At 62.4% G+C, this 22,170-nt stretch overlaps 2 protein-coding genes across 2 annotated transcripts in view; both read left to right on the forward strand.

Moving 5' to 3' along the window:
- The window catches only part of KNDC1 (kinase non-catalytic C-lobe domain containing 1), a 58,437-nt gene extending 44,853 nt beyond the window's left edge, over positions 1–13,584 (forward strand). The window contains exons 17-29 of the mRNA XM_089898388.1: positions 1,246–1,339; positions 1,409–1,506; positions 1,691–1,911; positions 3,536–3,649; positions 4,299–4,446; positions 4,520–4,699; positions 5,210–5,416; positions 5,862–5,944; positions 6,158–6,308; positions 9,163–9,285; positions 9,370–9,429; positions 10,196–10,353; positions 11,403–13,584. Coding sequence (XP_089754514.1) covers positions 1,246–1,339; positions 1,409–1,506; positions 1,691–1,911; positions 3,536–3,649; positions 4,299–4,446; positions 4,520–4,699; positions 5,210–5,416; positions 5,862–5,944; positions 6,158–6,308; positions 9,163–9,285; positions 9,370–9,429; positions 10,196–10,353; positions 11,403–11,634 — 1,869 coding nt within the window. The 3' untranslated portion in view covers positions 11,635–13,584. The remainder of the gene's footprint in view (positions 1–1,245; positions 1,340–1,408; positions 1,507–1,690; positions 1,912–3,535; positions 3,650–4,298; positions 4,447–4,519; positions 4,700–5,209; positions 5,417–5,861; positions 5,945–6,157; positions 6,309–9,162; positions 9,286–9,369; positions 9,430–10,195; positions 10,354–11,402) is intronic.
- Positions 13,585–16,782: 3,198 nt separating this feature from the next.
- On the forward strand, positions 16,783–17,944 carry UTF1 (undifferentiated embryonic cell transcription factor 1). Its single transcript, XM_022569499.1, has 2 exons — positions 16,783–17,338; positions 17,451–17,944. Exons 1-2 carry the CDS (start codon positions 16,783–16,785, stop codon positions 17,942–17,944), a joined length of 1,050 nt encoding a protein of 349 aa, XP_022425207.1.
- The last annotated feature ends 4,226 nt before the right edge of the window (positions 17,945–22,170 follow it).

The following is a 22,170-nucleotide window of genomic DNA, read 5'->3' on the forward strand; positions in this document are numbered from 1 at the left end:
CCTCCTCAAGGTCCCAGCAGAAGACCCACCAGAACCCAGGGGCCAGCTCACAGGGACCCCCAAGGCTTCCCAGAACCCACTCCTGCCCCAGAATCATGGGCTCCTCTCCCACCCCTGAAGGGGGCAGTCCGGCCCCCAGGGCTTCCCTCCCCCCATGTGAGAGGAGAACATGCAGATCCTGCAGTAAGGGGCTGGGACCCGTCGTGCTGGGCACGCGAAGCAGAACTGGGGCGCCCTCGGCTCCCCTGCAGCCTGCAAGTCTTGGTCTCGCTTCCCTTGTGGAGACCTGGCCTGGCTGAAGCCCCCGCTGTCTTTGGGTTTCTGGACAGAAGCACCAAGTGGGCAGCGGGGGCTCAAGGGGGCCTACACAGTGGGCTCAGGGGTGGGACGGTCTTGATGGGTCAAGTGGGGTCTGCGACGCTGGGCGTGTCCAAACCTCATGTTCAAAGCAGGGCGGCCGAGCGCATGGGGGGCTCGGGAGGCACCATGGCCCACAGGGGTAGACTCGGGCTGCACCGCAACGGGGGTACTGAGAGGCAGAGGCCAAGCATGGGGTGGAGACCTCAGGGGGTGTGCCTGGGACCACAGAGAGGCCTCAGGACCACTCGTGCCCGTGAGGACAGCCACCGCCTGCTGCGTGGACCTGCCCTGAAGACCCCACCGGAGGCCAGTCTCCAGGGCCAGAGAAAGCACAGGAGGCGTGGACCTAGAACCCCCGGCCCCCAACAGTGGGCGTGCTGCCTGCATATCTCACTGGAAGGCAGGCCCTCCGTGGCCCGGACCCACTGGCAGTGGACGCGCCCCACCCCGCTCTGTCCACCTTTCCTCCTGGGCGGCTGGTGGGGGCAGGCCACCTGGGGGTGTTAGGAGAGGCTGACACCATTGCCTCACACATTTGGCCTCGTCTTTTAAGCGAGTCCATCGCATCTGGTTCTTCCCAATTAGTTTACTGAGACATTTGCTAACCTGTCTGGATGTCCGGTTCCATCGACCAGACGCAGATATCCCTTCTCTCGCCCGACGGCCAGCCTCGGGGTCCTGCGTGCAAACCTGCCTCCCCTGAACTACCGAGGGGCGGGCACCTGGGGCGCAAACCTGCCTCCCCTGAACTACCGAGGGGCGGGCACCTGGGGCGCAAACCTGCCTCCCCTGAACTACCGAGGGGCGGGCACCTGGGGCGCAAACCTGCCTCCCCTGAACTACCGAGGGGCAGGCACCTGGGGCGCATGGCTCTTTCCTCTCCAGGAGCTGGAGCAGCAGCTCGTGATAGAGAAGAGAAACTTCCGGAAAACCCTTAAGTTCTACCAGAAGCTCTTACAGAAGGAGAAGCGGAACAAAGGTAGCCTCGCTGGACGTGGGCCGGGGCCGGGGTTGGGGGCCGCTTTGGGCTGACTCTGCCCGCCCTCAGGCTCCGAGGTGAAGACCATGTTGTCCAAACTGAAAGGGCAGCTGGAAGAGATGAGGTCCAAGGTGCAGTTCCTCGGGCTGGTCAAGAAGTACCTACAGGCAAGGCCCCCGCTCCCCTCCCTCCAGAGGCCTGACACTCACAGGGCTCCTCCCGCTAAAACCTTGGAAATCGGTCCCTGTGAAAACATATCCCCCCCCACCACGAGAGGCCACCCCGCCCCCCGGGTCAGGGGCGGGGTGACCTGGCAGCAGGTCAACCCGACAGTGCTGACTCGCGCCCCAGGTCATGTACGCGGAGCGGTGGGGCCTGGAGCCCTGTGCCCTGCCCGTGATCGTGAACATCGCGGCCGCCCCCTGCGACACACTGGACTTCAGCCCCCTGGATGAGTCTTCTTCCCTCATCTTCTACAACGCCAGCAAGCGCCCGCGTGGCGGCCAGCAGAGGAAGGCCCGCGTCCTGCAGGCTGGCACACCGCTGGGGCTCATGGCCTACCTCTATTCCAGGTGCAGCAGGGAGGGAGGGCCTCTCTGAGCCCCCCAGGCCTTCGGAGACAAAAGCAGGGAGGAAACAAATAGGCCCCGAGGTGCGGGACGGGGGTGAAAGAAGTGAGAACTCTCGCCTGCCCTCATCTGAGACGGGTTTGCACTTTTTTTATCTAGAAAGTTCCCTTTAAGTCACCTTGTGTTGGCTCCCACTGGCCTCTAGGTCCTTGGCTGAGTGGCTTCAGAGCCACGGGCCCTACTGGACCCGCATCTGTGGACCTGGGCGTCTGGGTCAGGTGTGCAGGGGGCGCTTTGAAGGAGAGCCCAGGAATGCGGCCGCTGTGACTAACAGCCCGGTGGGCTTCTGAATCTGAACGCAGCCGGGAGCCTCAGGGGCACCTGGACCCCATCCGCTTTCCTAAGTCAGACACCCCATAGTTAACGTTGGGCTCCCCGGGGCTGTGGTGAGGTTGGCCCCAGCCAGCTCTCTGCAGCGTTTCTGGGCATCAGCGGGGCTTAGGCTCACGGGATCCCCTAATAATGCAGGTGCGCGGGCTCACCTACCGCAGGAAGGGCCAGGCCCCTCCGTCCAGGGTCACAGGGGCCCCTGGGCCACACCCAACCCTGCCATCCCTGCGTCTGTCCCGCCAGCTCCACCTGGTTGTCAGGCACAGGGCGGCCTCCTCCAGGACCCGGCCCCCATCAGGGCTGGGTACAGACGTCCTCCCAGACGATGGTGGAGGCCTCACCCCAGTGTTGACTTTTAGGGACTCATGACACCACGTCGGAGCCCCTGGGGTCTTTGGGCTGGAGGCTGTGGTGACCTCAGACTGCTGGCTCTTGGCAGCCAGTGGGGAGCGGGGACCCTCCCGGGGCAGCTGACTCTCCCTGCTCCCCGGCCCGTTCCCCCGAGGTGGGCTGACTGGGGCTCCTGCTGGCGGGGCCCCAGGCTGCCCCTCAGACTCCGGCCTCTTCTGCAACGTGGGATGTCACACGCCGCCACAAGCACTGTGCTTTCCAAGAGACGAGAGCGCGCGCGTGCGTGCGCACCGGTATCACAGGGCGTGCTGCGCGTCCTGTGTGAGCACAGCATCTCCGAGGGGGCGTGGGCTCATCCCTGCACACCCCGTGGGCGTCCCCTCTGCGGGATGCTGAACCCGGGCTGCCTAGTCTCCAGCCTGAGCCAGGCTGCAATGTCCCAGGCAGAGGCTCCCTCGTTCCTGGACCCCCACCTCTTTCTCGCTCCCCTGGCTCCCTGGTGCACCCAGAGGTGGGGGACCCTCCCCAAGGGGCGAGGACCCTCCCGCCCTCAGCTGCCTGTTTCCTAACCCAGTGATTTCCGGCTGGGGCTGGGCCACTGCTCCGGCTCAGCTTTCTGAATCGTTTCTAAAAGAAGACAGTGAGGGCCTTAAAAACGGATGTTACCAAAGTCCTCAGACTCGCAACATCCAGGAATTTCTAACGTGACCACTGCTCCCCCACTCCTTACTTCTGAGCGGCGCTCCTGCTGGCCGGCCTCCCTCCTGGCAAGGGGCTCACGCGCACACACGCCCGTGTGCACACACGCCCGTGTGCGCGCACCCCGGGACCGCGGGGCTGGGGGAGCCAGGCCGTGTCCTGGCGGCTGACTGCCCCCTCCCCACAGCGACGCCTTCCTGGAGGGCTACGTGCAGCAGTTCCTGTACACCTTCCGGTACTTCTGCAGCCCCCACGACTTCCTGCACTTCCTGCTGGACCGCATCAGCAGCACCTTGTCCAGGTAAACGCCAACCCTGACAAGGATGAAGCCAGAGCCAGAGCCCCCGGGAAGGCCCAGGCGAGGGCAAAGAAGGGGAGCGGGGCGCAGACGGGCCGCGGGAAAGGGGCAGGAGTGTCAGGAGGGGCCGGCGGCTGGGGAGGGGGAGACGGAGGGCGGGGGCTGGGACACGTGGGAAGACGGTGAGCGCCAGGCCCGTGGGCTGGGGGAGGGCAGCTGGGGGGCAGGGAGGGTCCCGCGGGCCTCAGCCGGCAGGTAGGGTCAACAAGGGAAGGGGTGGTGGGCAGTGCTGGACGCGCTCTGGCCCTCTGAGCTGGCCTGTCCTCGCCCCCCAGACTCCGCACAAGCCCAGGCCAGGAGCCCTGGGAGGGGAGGGACTCACGGGAGACCCCAGCCCCCTGCTTCCCCACACGCAGAGCAGGGCTCCCGCCCTGCCTCTCGGGACACCTTCCAGCCCCTGGGTGCCATCTGCGAGGGTGGCAGGGGCTCCAGGACGGGCACCAGGTGGGCGGGCTCGGTGGGGCTGAAGTGCCACAAAGACAGAGCCACGCTCAGACCCCAGCACTCAGACCCCCACGCACCCACCGGCTTGGGTGCGACGCCAGGCGGGAGCGGGGTGACCTGCGTGGCTCAGGCCTCCATCTGTCCCCAGGGCCCACCAGGATCCCACCTCCACCTCCTCCAAGATCTACAGGCGCAGCTTCTGCCTCCTGCAGGCCTGGCTGGAGGACTGCTTCGCCGTGGACTTCAGGAGGGACGCTGGGCTCCTGGGGAGGCTCCAGGACTACCTCGCCTCCCAGGTGAGGGCGCGGCTCGGGGAGCGGGGCCACCGCCCCTCTGGAGCAGCGGGCGACCCCGCGTGCTTCTGCCCAGATCCTGCCCTTGGACGGCTCCGCAGAGCCCCTGTTGAGCCTCCTGGAGGTGGGCACCGAGCGGCGGGCTGAGGGCACCCCACGCAGCACAGACCTGCAGGACCCCAAGGAGGCGGGGGACACCGCCAGGCCCCTCAACGCCCTGTGGAAGAGGCTCTCAGAGGACGGCGTCTCCCGGAAGGTGCGGCCTTTCCCGGGGAGCTGGCGTGGGAACACCGCCTACGCAGGCACACACACTCTTGTGCTCATGTGCACACACACACGTGCCCTGGTACACACAGACACGGACAGGCACACATGCACAAACGTGCACGCGCCCCCCCGTGTTGCCGGTCCTGGGCACCAGCCCTCTGGGCCTGGCACTTCCTGCCCCCTGGCCCTGGACAAGGACAGCAGAGGGCCAGCCAGGGGCTCAGAGCACCCCGCCTCCCTGACTCTGGGGCCAAGGCGGGGCCGGGACATGGCCTGGTACGGGAGCAGGGTTGAGGGAACCTCACTGTGATGCGTGCAGACAGCCCCATCCATGAAATGACCAGGACAGGCGTCCTCGACCCAGCACGGCTGCGGGCGGGAGGGATTTGCCATGTGGCTCTAGCTGAGCCAGGCTGCGAGGTCCTGGGCCTGGGCCCACCCCCCGACCCTGCCCTAACCTGGAGGGGACCCTCCGGGGCTTGGTCTTCCTGCCCTGCAGAGCTTCCCCTGGCGGCTATCCCGGGGCAACGGGCTGGCGCTGCCCCACCACAAGGAGCGCCAGTACAGCATCGCATCCGCCCTGCCCAAGCCCTGCTTCTTCGAGGACTTCTATGGCCCCTATGCCAGGGCCAGCGAGAAAGGGCCCTACTTCCTGACCGAGTACAGCACCCACCAGCTCTTCAGCCAGCTGACGCTGTTGCAGCAGGTGAGGGCGGGGGCTGACGCTGCGGCAGCGGGTAAGGGAGTGGGCGCTGAAGGCCCTCAGCAAGAGAGCGCCAGGTGCATAGGCCCCACGAGGTCCCACAGGGCGCGCACACACACACACACACACACACACACACACACCCCGCGTGCTGGAGGGCGCCCGGCCCTGCAGGGCCGGGCGGGGAGCCACATGTGCTAGGCCCTCCCTCCTGGAACTGGGCGCCCAGCCCCCAGCTGCCCCTTCCCAGGCCCCCAGGCATCCTGGGTCCCCATCACTTGGCAGGTGACAGCAGGGACAGGAACCCAGCGACCCCTCCCCCACCCCCCCACTGTTGTCTGGGTGGCCGTGCAGAGTCCCTGGGGGCCCAGCCCTGTGACTCCAGGTGCCCCCCCGTCCCCCCTCAGGCCCCGGCGCTGCCTGACCTTTGCGTCCTTGTCCCTGGCAGGAGTTGTTTCACAAGTGCCACCCCGTCCACTTCTTAAACTCTCGGGCCCTGGGCGTCACGGACAAAAGTGTGGCTGTCCCCAAGTGAGTGTCCAGCGTGGCTGTCAGAAGTCTGGGATGCAGGGCTGGCCGGAGGATCTTGGGGCCTCACCCAAGCGTCTCCTGGACACGCCCAGCGCAAGGGCAACGCCTGCGGTGCTCGGCTGGACCCCCGCCTCGCAGGGCCCGTCCCGCCAGCCTCCTGGGCCGGGCGCCACGCCGGGGCCTGGCTGGGACGTGCGCCTGCGTCTCTTGCAGAGCCAGCTCCTCTGGGTCTCTGTCAGCCGAAACCTGCAGCTTATTTCTGCCCAACTACGTCCAGGACACGTACCTGTTACAGCTTCTGAGAAGCGCAGACGACGTCAGCACCTGGGTGGCCGCCGAAATCGTGACCAGCCACACCTCCAAGGTCGGTGCCCTCAGCTCTGGCCCCAGCACAGAGTCGGGGCTGCTGGCAGCAAGGGCACCTCCCTGGGAGACCCCCTCTGCTGGGGGTGCACGGGGGCTCCAGGCCCACCCAGGCCTGTCCCCGCGGCGCGGACACGCAGACCTCACACAGGCACACCGCCGCTCACAGCTGGACGCGGCGTCACACACACACTAACGCAGCCCCCGCGTGCTCCCACACTCCTCCTGCCTCGGTCGTGACCCAGGGCTGGGAACTGGCCGGCTGGCCTGAGCTCTCATGGCCACTGTCACAACAGCACGGGTGCATGTGTGTCCTCGGCCAGTTTGTGGAACAAATGAAACACTGGTCAGTGGTCCCATCAAGGTGAGGCTCCTCTGGGTCCCACAGGCCTCGGCCTGGACCGACCCACCTGCTTCAGGGCCAGCACCTCCCTCAGGTCCCACCCAGGCAGGAGGGGCAGCGGGTGGGCCTAGTGCCCCAGAGTGTGCCCAGCAAGCACATTGCTGCCAAGGCCTCGGACGTCCTTCCGCCGGAGGCCAGACGCAGGCGGGGGTCACAGGGTCCTGCCTGTAGGACGTGACCACGTGGAAGAACCGGTGGGGACCACAGGGCTCCTGCTATGTCACACGGCCCCTTCCCGCGGGTGCACGCCCACCACCTCCCAGGCCCAAAGCATCAGCTCCCGGGGCATGAGCCGCTGGAGTGGGCTGAGCACGAAGGGGGAGCTCGGGGTGGGGGACCCTGTTCTGTCCCAGGAGCTGCCCCAGAGCCCACCGTGGCCACCAACTCCCCAAGAGATGGTGAAGCCCGGACGTGCCCGTTCCGGCAGTAGGAGCCTCTGCGCTGTGTCTTTCCTTTTCTAGTTTCCTCTGTGTCCCCCAAGCCCCTAGGGGCAACCCCAAGGCCCATGAACAAATGCCGAGTTTTCCACTCTTTCCCCTTTTCGGGAGAATTTTCTTTAAGGGTTTAGCAGCTGACAGACTGACCCGTCCTCACTTCTGCCAGGATGTGGCCTGGCCCCCTCCCCCACCCGGTTTGTTCCAATCCACGACGTTATCATGAGAGACATCAAAGTGCAGCTTCCGATCAGGGGCATCACACGAGGCCTGGGTGCTCGGGCTTCCTAGGGGACCTTGGCTACCAGGGAGTCCTCACCCCAGAGCCTCTGCAGCTGCCCCACCCACAGGTCACCACAAAGGGGCGCGAGCGTCCCCAGGCCGCAGGACGGAACAGTCTTCAGACCCACCTGGGATGCACCCGAGGTCAGCGCCTGGCGGGAAGGAACCACTGTTGCAGTGACCAAACTCTCCCCATTGCGTGAACGGCTCCCCCGTCCCTGTGAGCAGAGGTCGGAGGGAGGACTGTTCACGGGGCAGTTCCGCCTCAGCAGGGACAGGACAGCGCAGGGACCGAGGGGAGAAAGTGCCCGGAGTCCTCAGGGAGCCACGTGGGCACCTTCGGCAAACACGCTGATCAAGTTCTGACATGCTGTTCCACATATTGGGCGTCCCTCACTATGCTGTCGGCACAACCCGGAGACTGACTTCTACATTCGTAAACTCTGCTCTCAGAAAAATTTGTCAAAACTCAAATTTTGAGCCGGAGAATGTAACGGAAGATTAGTAAAAGCCCTCAGTAGTAACAGTGCATTCCTTCCAGATGACATCCCGGGGTGGCGGGGGGCGGGGCGAGACAGTGGAAACACAAGGTCAAGGAGGAAAGGAAACAAAGTTTCTCACCTTCAAGAAAAGCTTCCCTTTTTGTAGATGAATAATGGTGGGACCTGGCTTCATCAGACAGGTGTAAAAGTGACGGAACACGACAGCCAAGAGAAGGAAGCAACCTCACATCCGTCGATGCACGAATGGATGAGCAACGTGGTGCATCACCCACCCTGTGAAAATATTCAGCCCTATGAGGGAACCAGATGGGGACACAGGCCACGACGGCTGAGCCTGGAGGGCGGGACGCCGGTCACAAGAGCAGACCCACTGTGTGACCTGACCTGACCGGTACGAGGCTCAGCAGTGAGAGGACAGCTCTGCCTGGACGGGCTGGAAATCGCCTACTTCGCATCCATCTGAACCTGTGAAGAAAATAATGAGGTGTCAACGTAAGAAGCAGGAGCGGGTAGATGTTTTTCAAGATCCTTTAAGAGGCACTCGAGCCAGACAGCTGGGAGGCAACGGTGCTGAGTGACCCCCAGGGCCCGTCCTGTGACCCAGACAAGGGTCAAGCCCAGGAGAAGGGTGTCTGGTTGCGACCCGCAGGCGATGTTCCCACCTGAAGGATGTCCCTGGCCGTGGCGACAGTCCACAGGGTGAGGCAGCTCTGAAATGAGGGGTCAGCTGAATTCTCCAGAACCTTCTGGAAGTTGCTGGAACTGTGTAAAATCCACGCGCTAACTGTGGGGCCGTGAGCCAGGCCCCTCAGGTCTGCTTGGAGAGGAGAATCCCACTGGGGTAGCAGGGGCTGCTGTGGGGTGTTCCCATCAAATCCGGTGAATCTGCCCTGCCGACCAGCGGCCCCCGAGGCGCTGCAACCCCGTCCCGTCGTGGACTCGGCTGGGCGGACGACAAGCTGAAATCGGCTCCCCATTTGCCTCTGGACACCTCAGCTCCATCTCCCCGAGCGGGGGTGCCCTTCCCGCTCCCCCCATTTGTCCTGAGCAGAGATTTGTCCCGGGAGAGAAGTGAGATGGACTTTGCACACCTTTGTGCCTTGGTTTTCTGGGCCCCCGACACCCTCCCCTGCACGGAGGTGGGCGCACCGCCCTGCACCCTGACGCTGGCCCCTGTGCCCCGGTCCCTCGTCTGAGACGGAGGACGCTGAGCGTCTTGTTCTCTGGTTTCAGCTGCAGGTGAACCTGCTCTCCAAATTTCTGCTGATCGCGAAGTCTTGCTACGAGCAGAGGAACTTCGCAACAGCCATGCAGATCCTGGGCGGCCTGGAGCACCCGGCCGTGCGACAGTCCCCTGTGAGTCACCCGGGGGGGCCCAGCTGCAGCCACGCAGTGGGCACAGACAGGGCTGTAGGAGTTTCACCTGTGCTTTTATTTTAGGCCTGGAGAATTCTACCCGCAAAGATAGCAGAGGTCATGGAGGAGCTGAAAGCCGTGGAGGTACCCCTTTGCGTGAGCTCCTGGGCAGCTCACGTCCCGGGGGAGGGGGGGATCGCCCGGCAGATCCTGCATCGTGGCACCCACCTCACAGACCCCCCATCATCTCCCCTGGGGCCTCAGCCGCTCACCTGGGCAGAGGTGGCAGGGTTGCTCCAGGGCCGTGATTCCAGCCTGGGGTGCAGGTGCCCTGAGGCCCTGCCTGAGCTTGGCCGACCTACCTGCCTCCTGGCTGCCCCTCATGAGATCCTAAACGAGGACACACCCTCTGGATGAGGGGCATTTCCCAGACTGAGGAGGCGGGAGCGGCCTGCAGCCGGCCCCAGACACAGCGCGCGCCGGTGGGGGGACTGTTGTGTGTCCTCGGTTGCCACCACACCCAGGGGTCTCTGCGGCCGGCCAGCCAGGCTCCCAGTCTAATTTGGGCAGTGGGGTCACCTGGCTCTTTTCTGGAGAGGAATTTGCCACCAGCAGCAGGAAGCGCACGGCTTTCTGGTGGGGGTCAGTGTTCCTTCTGTGTCCGCAAGCTTTAGACACCTGGACTCTCCCCAGCCCAAGAGCCAAGGTACACTTCGGACTGGCTGATAAACCGGGGTGCCGCAGCGCCCTGGACTGGCTGATAACTCGGGGTGCCGTAGCCCCCGTGCAGCAGGAACACAGGCGCCAGCTGGGACTGGCCGGGCTGAGCCGGCCCCTGCTGGGCACCTGGGCTGACCTCTCACCTGTCCGTCCCCCCCACCCCCCGCCCACGCCCCTGGCTGGGCCCCAGGTCTTCCTGAAGAGCGACAGCCTGTGTCTGATGGAAGGACGGCGCTTCAGGGCCCAGCCCACCCTGCCCTCGGCCCACCTCCTGGCCATGCACATCCAGCAGCTGGAGACAGGGGGCTTCACCATGACCAACGGGGCCCACAGGTGGAGCAAGCTCAGGTGAGGGGCCCACAGGTAAAACAAACCAGGTGAGGGATCCACAGGTGAATAAGCCAGGTGAAGGGCCCACAGTTGCAACAAGCCAGGTGGGGGACCCAACAGCTAGAACAAGCCAGGTAAGGGGCCCAAAGGTGAGCAAGCCAAGTGAGGGGGCCCACAGGTGAAACGAACCAGGTGAGGGGCCCACAGGTGAGCAAGCCAGGTGAGGGGCCGCCCCCATCTCTCCTGTTCCTCTGAGACCTGGGCCGCCTTGCCCCTCACGCAGCCCTCACCCCAGCCCAGGCCTCCACACCCGCTCCCCTGGGTGGCCTCCAGCCACCTCCTTCTCCACAGACAAGGGGTAAACGATTCGCACAGTCCAGCGTCCACGGCCCCAAACGCGGCCCCAAGGTTGCCGTGACCTCCCTTCCTACTGGGAGATCCAGGTGCACCCAGAACGCCACCTCTGTGCGACCACCCTCCCTGGCCCCCCGAGCCACATCTGCCCTCTCTCCCTGCCTCTGCTGTCCCCCTTGGGGCCCCTCCGTAGAGCTGTCCGGAGGATTCATAGTCAGTCCCCACCGTTCAACTGCCCGGCACACCTGCGGACCCACCTGGGAGGAGCAGACTGGGGGGCTGTTGGTGGCGACCCCCACCACGACCCTGCCAGGGACTCAGACACTCCCAGCCAAAGGCGATCGTGGCTCCTTTTGGCCTCGGAAGCCCACCCTGGGACCGGCCGCTCCTTAGGAGCTCCAGGCCCACGTCCCCCCGCAGCGCCCCAGGCCCGCACTGCCCTTCAGGACAGTGCCACCCTGTCTCCAGGGAGGCCCTCCCCCCACGACCTCTCACCCCACTCTATCCTCTCCCCCCACTTCATCATCCACACGGCAGTCAGGTGGAGACCGGTCAGGCCTCCTCAGGGTCCAGGGCGGACTGGTCCCTCTGAGTCTGGACTTTGATGCGGCCTGGTTGGGACAGTGCCTGACAGCAGGCTGGGAACCCACCGGCTACAGACACTGCCCCCGTGACTTGTGCAAACTCACGTTTCGTTTCTTCCCCCAACAAAGAAACATCGCCAAGGTGGCGAGCCAGGTCCACGCGTTCCAGGAGAACCCCTACACGTTCGCCCCCGACCCCAAGCTGCAGTCCCACCTCAGGCAGAGAATCGCCCGATTCAGCGGGGCGGACATCTCCATTCTGGCCGAGGACAGCAGGGCTGGCGCCCACCAGGTGGCCAGCGAAAAGCACTCCAAGAAGATTCAGGACAAGCTGCGGAGAATGAAAGCCACGTTCCAATAGCGCAGGACAGCGGGCTGGGTGTGCAGTCCACACCGAGGACAGACCTGGGGTGGAAGGGGCCGTGCCTGCTGTGTCAGACAGGGACCCCCACGGCCCAGGAGGGGCACCGGGGCGGGAGCACGGGCTCAGACCCAGACCCGAGAGATGGCGCCAGGAGAGGCTGAGGAGGGTTTCTAAGGGAATTTTAAATTTAAATTTAAAGATTTAAAATTTAAACCAAAATAGGATAAGTAAGCTCCCCAGGAGCCGAATACCCATTTATATTTCTCAAAGATAAACAGCTTTCACCCAATTCTCTGGCCATTCAGCCCCAGAAACCCCGCACCCCAGCACCCAGCTCAGGCTTTAAACCCAGGCACCCACTGAGTAGTGTTCCCACGAGTCTGGTGTATGTCTGCCCAACAACGAAGGGCCAGGACTGACCTCTGACCCCCCTGCCAACCACAGATTCCAGGGGGGTTCTGAAACCTTCTCTTGGGGCCCCTGAGGCTCCCCGGGGTCCCAAGCCCCACCCTGGGCTTCCTCCCTGCCGGACCTCCCCCTCCTCCAGCCCCAACCCCTGGCTGCTCACCCAGGCCCAGGTGCGGGTGTCAGAGCCTCGCAGCCCTTCCTGCCAAGAGGCCCGGCCTTGCCTCCGTCCCAGCCCGGCCTCCTGCTGCTGGAGAGTGCCTCATGGCTCCACACTGGCAGCTCCCAAGTGCCCCGTGGCCCCTGTGCCCACTGCCCCACCACCGAGAGCACTTCCTGGTGGGGCAGGTACACCTGGGCCGAGGCTCTGCTTCCAAAGCATGCAGGACTCAGACAGCCGCTCCAAAGCAGAGACACAGCCTCAGGGGCCCTGAGAGCTTCCCTCTGCCCTACCTGGGGGCCTGGGGGCTGTAGAGCCATGGCCGGGTCCCCCCCTTCTTCAGCAGCCATGCATGTGATGCACACACCCACGCCTAGCTCCTGAGGCTGGCCGTCACCAGCGCTTTCTGACGAGGAAATGAAGTCTGCTGCCTCGGTGGTACCAAGCTCTTCCCCAGGGCTGTTTCCAAACTGCGCTCGGCCAGGGGCATGGGACCAGGACAGCACGTCACACCTCCACAGCAGGGAGGCCAGAGCCCTGGCACCATCCCAGGCACCGTTTTTACGTTGCAAATCGCTGCAAGACCCAAGACTGTTCTTTTAAGTTTTAGAATTAGTGATTCTTTAGCGCAGCCAGCTCATGGTATTTCTAGGAGAGCCACTACCTGTGATAAAACACTGTTGTCAAGATGTGTTTTCCCACATATATTCATTTGCAACATCTACGTCCCGCTTTCGTGAGAGGCACTCCTGGCCCTGCAAACATGGCTTTTATATGAGAATTTGGTTCTGCAAATCAACTCCTACATTTTCAGGATTTGAATTCAACAAAGCGCCACAAAGCCTGAAATGAAGTTAGCATCCAATGCAAATAAACATTCCAACTGTAACGGTTTATCTGGGGGAGCGGCCAGGCTTCGGCTCCAGCACGACTGTCTGCATGTCGCCCTCACGCGTGGTTTACGTTTCTAAATAAAGTCGTTTCTACCAAGACGGCCTTCGCGGGTTCCTGGTGTTTACCTGCTTCGTGGGTCAGTGTGGCTTCTTCGAGCCAGGCGAAGACGTCTTCAGGGCTGCTCGTGAAGGCGGGAGGGGACGAGGGACCGAGGAGGCTCATGCCACCGTGATGTCCTCCGATGGTGTGCAGAGGGCCAAACCCCACCACCCGGGGCCCGTGAGCAGGCAGACACCCCGCTGCCCGGGACGTACCTGCCGCTGGAGGAGGAGACAGCCAACCTCCCACAGTCGCTGACCTGCCGAGGCCTCTGGGCACCACGGCCCGCGCCTGTCTGCCACAAGCCCTGCCCATCCTGGCGTCTGGCCACCCAGACCTCGTCCGCAGCCCACGGGCCAAGCAGCAGGCTCAGCCTCACCGGGGGCAGGCTGGGGCGTTCCCAGGGCTTGGTCACCACCGAAGGGTCCCAGTGGAAGAGCCGAGGGTTGGTGGACACCAACAAAGACGGGGAGATGCTGGGGTCGTGTTACTGTGGACAGGAGCTGCCGTGGTCATGTGGCTCTGGAGTCTGGGCCGGGGCGGGGGGTCCTCAGCCACCTTAGAACCACTAGACCCTGGTCCCTCTTCCTCCCGAGACACGACTAAAGCACCAGGAAGACCGGCTCTCCCTTCGCTACATCGGCTCTTATCACATCAACACGTTTTTCTGAGAACTGCCAGCCAGCTCCCCAGCCAGCAACCCCCAACCCCATGCAGCTCCTCCTACGCTGAATGGAGCCCAGCCCTGTGCACCCAGGCTCTGGGGAAGCCCCCGCCACAAACGGGGTGCCACTCCCCCGCGCCCAGGAGGCTGCGATCAAGCCCGAGGCAGCCCCCGGGCCGGCACCAGCACCCGCCACCCGGAGAAGGCCAGTAGGGCCCCGGCAGCCAGGCCATCACCTGGGACACGGGCTTGGAGTGGCCGGTGGTGCTGGGGTAAGTGGCCGAGGGGCTGGCTGAGTGCCGGCCACACCCCTCCCTGCGGCTTGTGTCCTTCCGCCTGCTGTCTGACACCCGCTGCAAGGACGGCGGGACTTCTCCTGGGACAGGACGGCTTGAGCTGCCACTCCCCTGCAGCCGCATCTCCTCACTGCCTCTCCTGCTCCCCAGGGGGTGGACCTCAGTGACCATGGGAAATGCTGTTCTGAAGGGAGACTGAGCTGAAGACAAAAGAACTGCAGTGAGGACCGCACCCCGGTTGGGAGCAGCTTCTCAGGCACCAGGCCAGCCCTCCGAGGCTCCTCTGCGCACTCGCTGTGGGGTGGGACGCGAGTAGACAGTTGGAGACGAGGGCACCAGACCTCCTACCATCCAAGAAAGGATCTCACGGAGCCCAAGGTGCGAGGCGGTCAGGGACCCGAGATACAGGTTGTGTGCAATCCACTTCCCAGCTGTCACCGCAGAGTCTGTCACAGCTTCGCTGATGTGTCGGGGGATGGCTCTCTGCGATGGAGCTGTCTTGAGCCTGCAGGATGTTTCGTGGCATCTCTGATCTCTACCCTCTAGATGCCAGCAGCACCGCCCCCTGCCCCCAGCTGTGACAACCAACAACTGTCCAGACATCGCCAAATGTCCCCTGGGGAGCAAAACTGCCCCCAGAGCCACGGGCCCAGAAGCAGTGACGCCCCAATAGCAGCAGCTGCATCCGGTGCCCAAATCTTGGTTTCCAGATGCCATTCAAGCCTCCGAGAAAAGGAAATGGCTGACTGCAGGGCTTGAGTGGGGAAAGTACCAGATGAGCCAGGAGCTCGGAAGTGCTACAAGCGGTCTTGGGGGTGGGAGGGTAGATCACATCAAAAGGACACGGGACAAAAGGGAAAGAGCTGTGAAGACTCCCCACAGCCAGAGCTGGGCTGTCTGAGCCCCCACGTACGACAGTGATGGGCAGTGACCCAGGAACAGGACAAAGGTCCATGAGTCCACACTGGAGTAAACGGACAACTGAATGAATAAATAAACGGGAGGAAATGGGAGAAATCCAAAGTGTGGAGGTGTGGTTTGTTACCCCCTCGAGTGTGGGCGGCAGGGGACCTGGTGACCAGCCCCCACTGCAGGGCAGGACAGGAAGAGGGTGACCTGACAGTGGGGAGAGGCAGGCACCACCTTAACCGGAGATGGGGCTCAGCATCATGGCCCCAAGTCTGCCGACGTCATGCATCCTAACACGAACTAATAAGATGGCACATCACCTCTTGGGTCTCGTCCCAGAACCCAGAACCCCACTCTAATCATGAGAAGACAGCAGACAAACCCAAATTGAGGGACACACCACAAAACACCTGACCCGTCTCCTCAAACTGTCAAGGACGTGGAAAACAAGACTTAGAAACAGCCACGGCCCAGGGGAGACTGAAGGGACAGGATGACTAAATGCAGCTCAGCGCAGGGATGGGATCCTGGGACAGAAAAGGGGCATCAGTAGAAAACCAGGCACAACCCAGTAAGTCTGCGGTTTCGTCAACGCTAACTTCTTAGCTCTGCCAAAGTTCCACGGACAAGTAAGATGTTAGGGACTCTGTGCTGTCTGTGCCACTCGGACACAGAATTATCCCAACTAAGGAGCTTTACAAAACTACTGTAGCCAGTATACAGAAATACAATTGACTTTTGCTTATTTTTGTATTCAATGACCTTGCTAAGCTCATTTATTAATTCTAATAATGTGCTTGTAGGTTTTGTACTTTCCACATATACAAACATCTCACTTGCAAGTGGCGGCTGCTTTCCTTCTTCCTTTGCTATCTCTATACTCCTTTTTCTTGTCTTATTGCTCTGGCTATGACTTATAGAATAAGGTTGAGCAGAAGCCATAACGTTGGGCACCCTTGTCTCATTCCTAATCTCTCAGGGGGGTAGAGGCTCAATACTCTGTATCAACCACAATGTTAACTGTAGCCATTCTTTATCAGAATAAAGAAGTTTCTTTCTGTGAAGTGTGCGTGTGAATTATGACACTACGTCTGACCACTGGCCTGGCTCTTTATCAGATCCAGCAGAAAGCTGTCAGCAGGCAGTGATGAACTCTACCTCCTGCACAGACTAAGAGCACACAAGGAAGAGGGGCGGGGTGCAGACCCAGAACACAATTACGGTTACAAACAACATCTAGGGTGCACCAGAGGAAAAAGGAGAAGGCGCGAGGGAGCCTCTGGAACTGGAAGGTTCCATGGCTTCATCTGCGCAGTGGTGAAAGGTCATGGCACATGCGTAATGACGAATCAAACATTGCGCACCCAAATGCACGTAGCCATCTTTGTTTGTACCTCAACTGAGAAGGTTAAGAAGTACAAACGGCGGTTGGGAAGGTTCTTCCCCGCTGGGCGGGCGGGGGCAGAACTTTGCTCCAGGCGCTCAGGGCCTAGAGGCCCAAAGACTGGCCGGGAGACCCAGGCGCCGGAGCAGGCAAGTTGAACTTAGCGCGCGCAGAGGCGGGGCGGGGCGGGGCGGAGCGGTGGGAGGGCCGCCTAGACCCGGCTGGGCTCCGGCGCCCGCTCCTACCGAAGGCGGACGCGCAGGGCCCACCGAGCGCGTGTGCGCGGCTTCTCCCGGGCCTCGGCCCCGACCCCCGCGCGCCCGCCGGCCCCGGGATGCTGCTCCGGCCCCGGCGGCCGCCCCCGCCCGCGCCGCCGTCCCCCGCCAGCCCGGACTCCGAGCAGCGGCTGGCGGGGGGCGTCCCCGGGACCCCGCCCGGGAGGCCCGTCTCGCCCGGCGCGCTGGCGGCGCCCGCGCCCCCCGGGTCGCCCGCATCCCCCGGGTCACCCGTATCCCCGGGCTCGGCGCAGCGCACGCCCTGGAGCGCGCGCGAGACGGAGCTGCTGCTAGGCACGCTGCTGCAGCCGGCCGTGTGGCGAGCGCTGTTGCTAGACCGCCGCCAGGCGCTGCCCACCTACCGCCGCGTGTCGGCCGCGCTGGCCCGCCAGCAGGTGCGGCGCACGCCCGCGCAGTGCCGCCGCCGCTACAAGTTCCTCAAGGACAAGGTCCGCGACGCGCACGGTCAGCCGCCCGGGCCCTTCGACGCGCAGATCCGCCAGCTCATGGGGCTGCTGGGCGACAGCGGGCGCAGACGCGGCCGCCGCCGCTCCCCCGGGCCCGGGCGCCCCCCGCGCGGCCGCCGGCCAGCCCCCGCCGCGCCCGCTGAGCCGGGTAGGTGGGCTGGGGTGGGGGAGGGGCGGGGCGCCTCGGACCCGGGGAAGTGGACTGCGGGCCGGGGGGAGGGGCGGGCGCGCCTCACGCGACCACCCGCTCTGCGTTCCAGGCGCCCCACCGCTGCCCGCCGCCCGAGAACCCGACGCGGACCCCGCCTGGACGCTCAGGTTCAGCCCGTCCCCGCCCAAGTCTGCGGACGCGCCCCGCGCCCCCGGCTCCCCGACGGCCGTTTCCACATTTACCCCCGCGCCCGGCCGCCCCGAGGACCCCGAGCCCTTCCGCGCCCCCGCCTCGCCGCCGCCGCCGCCGCCGTCGTCCCCCGGCCCCACCCGGGAAGATCCCAACTCGCCGCCTGGTCGCCCGGAGGACCACGTGCCCCCGCAGCCCGCGCCGCCGTCGCTGAACGCCGCCCTTCTGCAGACCCTGGGGCACCTGGGCGACATCGTGTCCATCCTGGGCCCGCTGCGTGACCAGCTGCTGACCCTGAACCAGCACGTGGAACAGCTGCGCGGCTCCTTCGACCAGACCGTGTCCCTGGCCGTGGGCTTCATCCTGGGCAGCGCCGCCGCCGAGCGAGGCGTCCTGGCCGACCCGCGCCAGTGAGGCCCGGCCGCCGCGGTCCTCTCTGCAGGGCCGCCCCTCGGCCCTGACCCCTCCTGCGGCCCTCCCCCGCCCCTAACCTAGGTATGGGTTAAATAAAAAGATTGTTTTTTCCGACTTAATCCTGTGAGTGTGTGCGGGCCCCGCACTGAATAGGAATGTAGGGCTGGAGGTCAGGGCGAGGTTAAAATGGCCTCGGGATCCCGGGGAGGGGCCAGGAGGGCTGGGGTGGGCTGGGTCCCCCTTGGGATGCTGCCTGGTCCTACCTACCCTGGCAGGCCAGTCTCCAGTGGGGAGGGGGCTGTGGGCACGTGGAACCCGAGGTCGGGGCCCTCACTGCACGCCAGCTTCTCCACGTCTCCTGACCCTGCCCCCGGGACTTCCCACCCTGCAGACCAGCCATGGTGGGTGAGCCCGGCCGGGCGGGGAGGAGGAGGAGGGAGGGTCCAGGGAAATGGCGACGGCCGGGCTCAGCGGAGCCGGTGGGGGGAGGTATGATCAGTCTCCAGCGCCCACCGCCTGCCGCCCAGGGAAGAGTCTGAGGCTCTTGGCTGAGTTGGGTCAGGGAAAGAGGTGCGGGGCAGGGGGGCAGGAGAGCTAACGCACGCCCAGGGAAGGTGCTCCTTTCGTCGCCAAGGAGGTGACTGGGTGGGGGGCAGCTGGACCTGGGGGTCTGAGATCTTCGACCTTGGCTGAGGCCCGGGTCCTTGCAGTTTCAAGAGGACTTTATCAAAATCGCCCCAGGAGCATTTTCCAAATAGTAACTGAGGGCCCCACCCCGGGCCGGTGGATCAGACCCAGTGGGGACAGGGCGGGGCCGGAGGTGCTCACAGCCGGTGGGAAGGAGGAAGTGGCCCGAGGGGCTGGCCAGCATAACAATGCAGGCTCCGGCTGAATGCGGGGCAGCTTCTCGGCGACTAGGGGCTCATTCAGAGACTTAAGTGATCGCTCTGGGCCACAAAGGTAAAAGAGGGAAGGGTGTCCCCATGGCCCTACGGTCCTTGCCCTCTGGCATCAGCCCCTCCCCCAGCCCTTTCCTGGAGCCGTCTTCCAGGAGGCCCCAGTAGGGCCCTCTGCCTGCAGGGACCCCGGGCAGACCAAGGCTGCGCCTATCCTTCAGCCGCGTACTGATGGCAGGGCCTGGGGGCTCCGTGTGAAAATCCCAGATCTTCATTTAAGACACACTGGCCTCTGCTCCACGAGGCTGTTTGTGCCCTGGTCCCTGTGAGTCCGGAAGCCACCAAAAACCTGGGGTGGGCTGATTCGAGTTTGTAAACACCCCTCCCACCCCCACACGCCCCCGGAAGGCAAGAGCCACGGGCTGGCGGGGTCTGAGCCTTGGGACACATCCCAGCAAATATGCCAATCCCCCAGGGGTGGGGACGATGTCAGCCGGGACCCTCTGCTCTGGAGAAAGGCTGTTCGGGGGCTTGAAATCTGTGTAAGTCTCCGAGTCTGAGATATTTGGGAGCACCAAGGAGAACCCATCTGCCTTACTGCCCACGTTGCCTGGGGCCCCGGACGCCACATCCCATGGCTTTCTCCTTGGGGCTCTATGTTGCAGTAGTGACTCTGAACACCCCTACCCCGGGCATCGCTAACGTCTTCCGGCCTGGTGAGGGGAGAGAGCGTGTCTCACCCCAACTCCTTGGCTAGTGGCTTTAGTTTTAAACTTCAGCCATTCCTGATGCGTGGAAATTCTCAAATCCCTTCTTCTGGCCCTGCCATGACTCCCTTTGGCTGTGGCTCTCTCGTGGGCCTGTGGGGTGAGGTGTGTCCCTGTCCCGCTCTGTGACACGTGTGTCTTAAGCCGGGCATCCTGGGTTTGGCTCTGCACCTGTGCGGTGGACACACCCCAGTGGGATGGTGTCCCGGCCATGAGAACATCTCTCCCTGTGCCAGACCCCAAGTGCAGGGCAGCGACCCAGCAGGGTCTCCTAGGACCAGTCCTCAGGTTAGTGCCCATCTCGTCTCATCAGTGGCCCCTTGGCTAGCAGATTCACCCTTTTTATTTTATTGTGGTAAAATACACATAACATTAAGTTTACTATCTTACCCATTTCAAGAGTGCAGCTCAATGGCATTAGGTATATTCACATTTTTTGTGCAGCTGTCACCACCGTCAGCTCCAGAACTTCATCTTCCCAAACCGAATCATTAAACACTAACTCTGCAGCCCCCTCTCCCAGCCCCTGGCACCCAGCACCTACTTTCTGTCTCTGTGGATTAAACTGCTGTAGGGACCTCATGTAAGTGGGATCAGACATTATTTGTCTCTCTGTGTCTGGCTTATTTCACCTAGAATAATGTCCACCAGGTTCATCCAAGTCACAGCATATTGCAGAATTTCCTTCCTTTTTAAGACTGAATGATCTTCCATTGACTGGATGGACCACAGTTTGCTTCTCCATTGATCTGTTGGTGGACACTTAGGTTGCTTCCACGTTTTAGCTATTGTGAATAATGCTGCCATGAATAGGGGTGTGCAAATATCTCTTCAAGACCCTGCTTTCAGTTCTTTTGGGTTTATATCCAGAAGTGGAATTAATGGATCACATGGTAGTTCCATCTTTAGTTTTGAGGGGAAACCTCCATACTGTTTTCCAGCCGCTGCCCCATTTTACATTCCCACCAACAGTGCACAAGTGTTCCAATTTCTCCACATCCTCGTCCACACTTCTGTTTTGATTTTGTTTTTTATCTCGGCCATCCTAGCGAGTGTGTCGCAGCACGTGGAATCATAGCAGTGCTGCAGGTACCAGCTGATGCTCGCCTGTCCAGCTGCTTGGTGGACCCATCTAGCTGGTATTTCCACCAGCTGTTCCCTGTGTTCGTACCACGTGAATTCAACTGCACGCCCGTTCTGTCCTGCGGTGCACTGAGCCCCGTGAACAGGGTACCTGTGCCCCCACTAGCTCGGATGACCTCCAGCAGTGACCGTGGGTCCTCCGCTCCCTGCCATGGGGCCCTGCCCCCCCACAGCTTCAGGGCCCTGGGGCTGGCTCTGCTTTTTCCCTTTACCTCACGTCCTCTTAGTGCTGCCCTGTTGTGTGTGCAGGACCAGCCCTGGGCCCTCATCCTGTCGGCCCCCGTAACTCAGGGTGGTAGCCAAGGCTCGCTCCTGGGGCCGGTTTTGTTTCCGTGTGGGCAGCCAGTAGGCTGGAATCCAGTTCCCGCCTCATTCAGCGCCCTCTTCCTTCCACCCAAATTCCGTTTCCTCCCAGGCTGGGGCCAGAGAGAATTCGTTTTCACAGCATGTTCATCCGTCAAGGATCAGGGCTGTAGGGACCTAGAAAAGCAGCTATTTCCAATGAGCGATACATTGGTTATAAGGGAACACGTAATGTTAGATGTATTTTCCCCAAAGAGGCATTTAACCCTGTCAGCTTGGGGGCTTCTTTACCCCCGGATAGGGCTACACTCTTTATCTCTAATTAGTTCTGCTACCTGTGCTCCCTCCCATGTCCAGACTGTCCCTAAATTTTTTTTTTTTTAATACTTGCAGAATGAACTTTATTTATTTACTTATTTATTTATGGCTGTGTTGGGTCTTCGTTTCTGTGCGAGGGCTTTCTCTAGCTGTGGCAAGCGGGGGCCACTCTTCATCACGGTGAGCGGGCCTCTCACTATCGCGGCCTCTCTTGTTGCGGAGCACAGGCTGCAGACGCGCAGGCTCAGTAATTGTGGCTCACGGGCCCAGTTGCTCCGCGTTATGTGGGATCTTCCCAGACCAGGGCTCGAACCCGTGTCCCCTTGGCAGGCAGATTCTCAACCACTGCGCCACCAGGGAAGCCCTGTCCCTAAAAATTTAACTGAAGTAAGTTTCCTGTACAACCTCATGTTTCAGAATTGCCCGGCTTCTTGATTCTTGTTGTTCGTCTTCCAAATTAGTCTCTTCTGTACCTGTTCCTCTAATCGCACCATCTATACAACGCTCCACTGTCAAAGAGCTTGGTATTCGGAACAGTCTCAAACCGGGGAGTCTGTGGGGTGCTTGGACTCGGGGGCAGGCTTTGAATCCGCATCATTTTTCAAGTCAGTGCAGATGGGGCCTGAGGATATCGATCTACTGTTTTTGCAAAGAAGAAATCCCTAAGATTTGGTAAATGTACGTTTCTGTGATTTATAGTGAGATAAGGATGGCTCCCTCTAGTATTTCCTCCATGCTTTTTTTTTTTTCTTTCTTTTTTTGGCGGTACGCAGGCCTCTCACTGTTGTGGCCTCTCCCG

Source organism: Delphinapterus leucas, chromosome 16, assembly GCF_059928025.1.
Source record: "Delphinapterus leucas isolate spDelLeu-1000000601 "Yukka" chromosome 16, BTC_Dleu_Yukka2, whole genome shotgun sequence".
Lineage (NCBI taxonomy): Eukaryota > Metazoa > Chordata > Mammalia > Artiodactyla > Monodontidae > Delphinapterus > Delphinapterus leucas.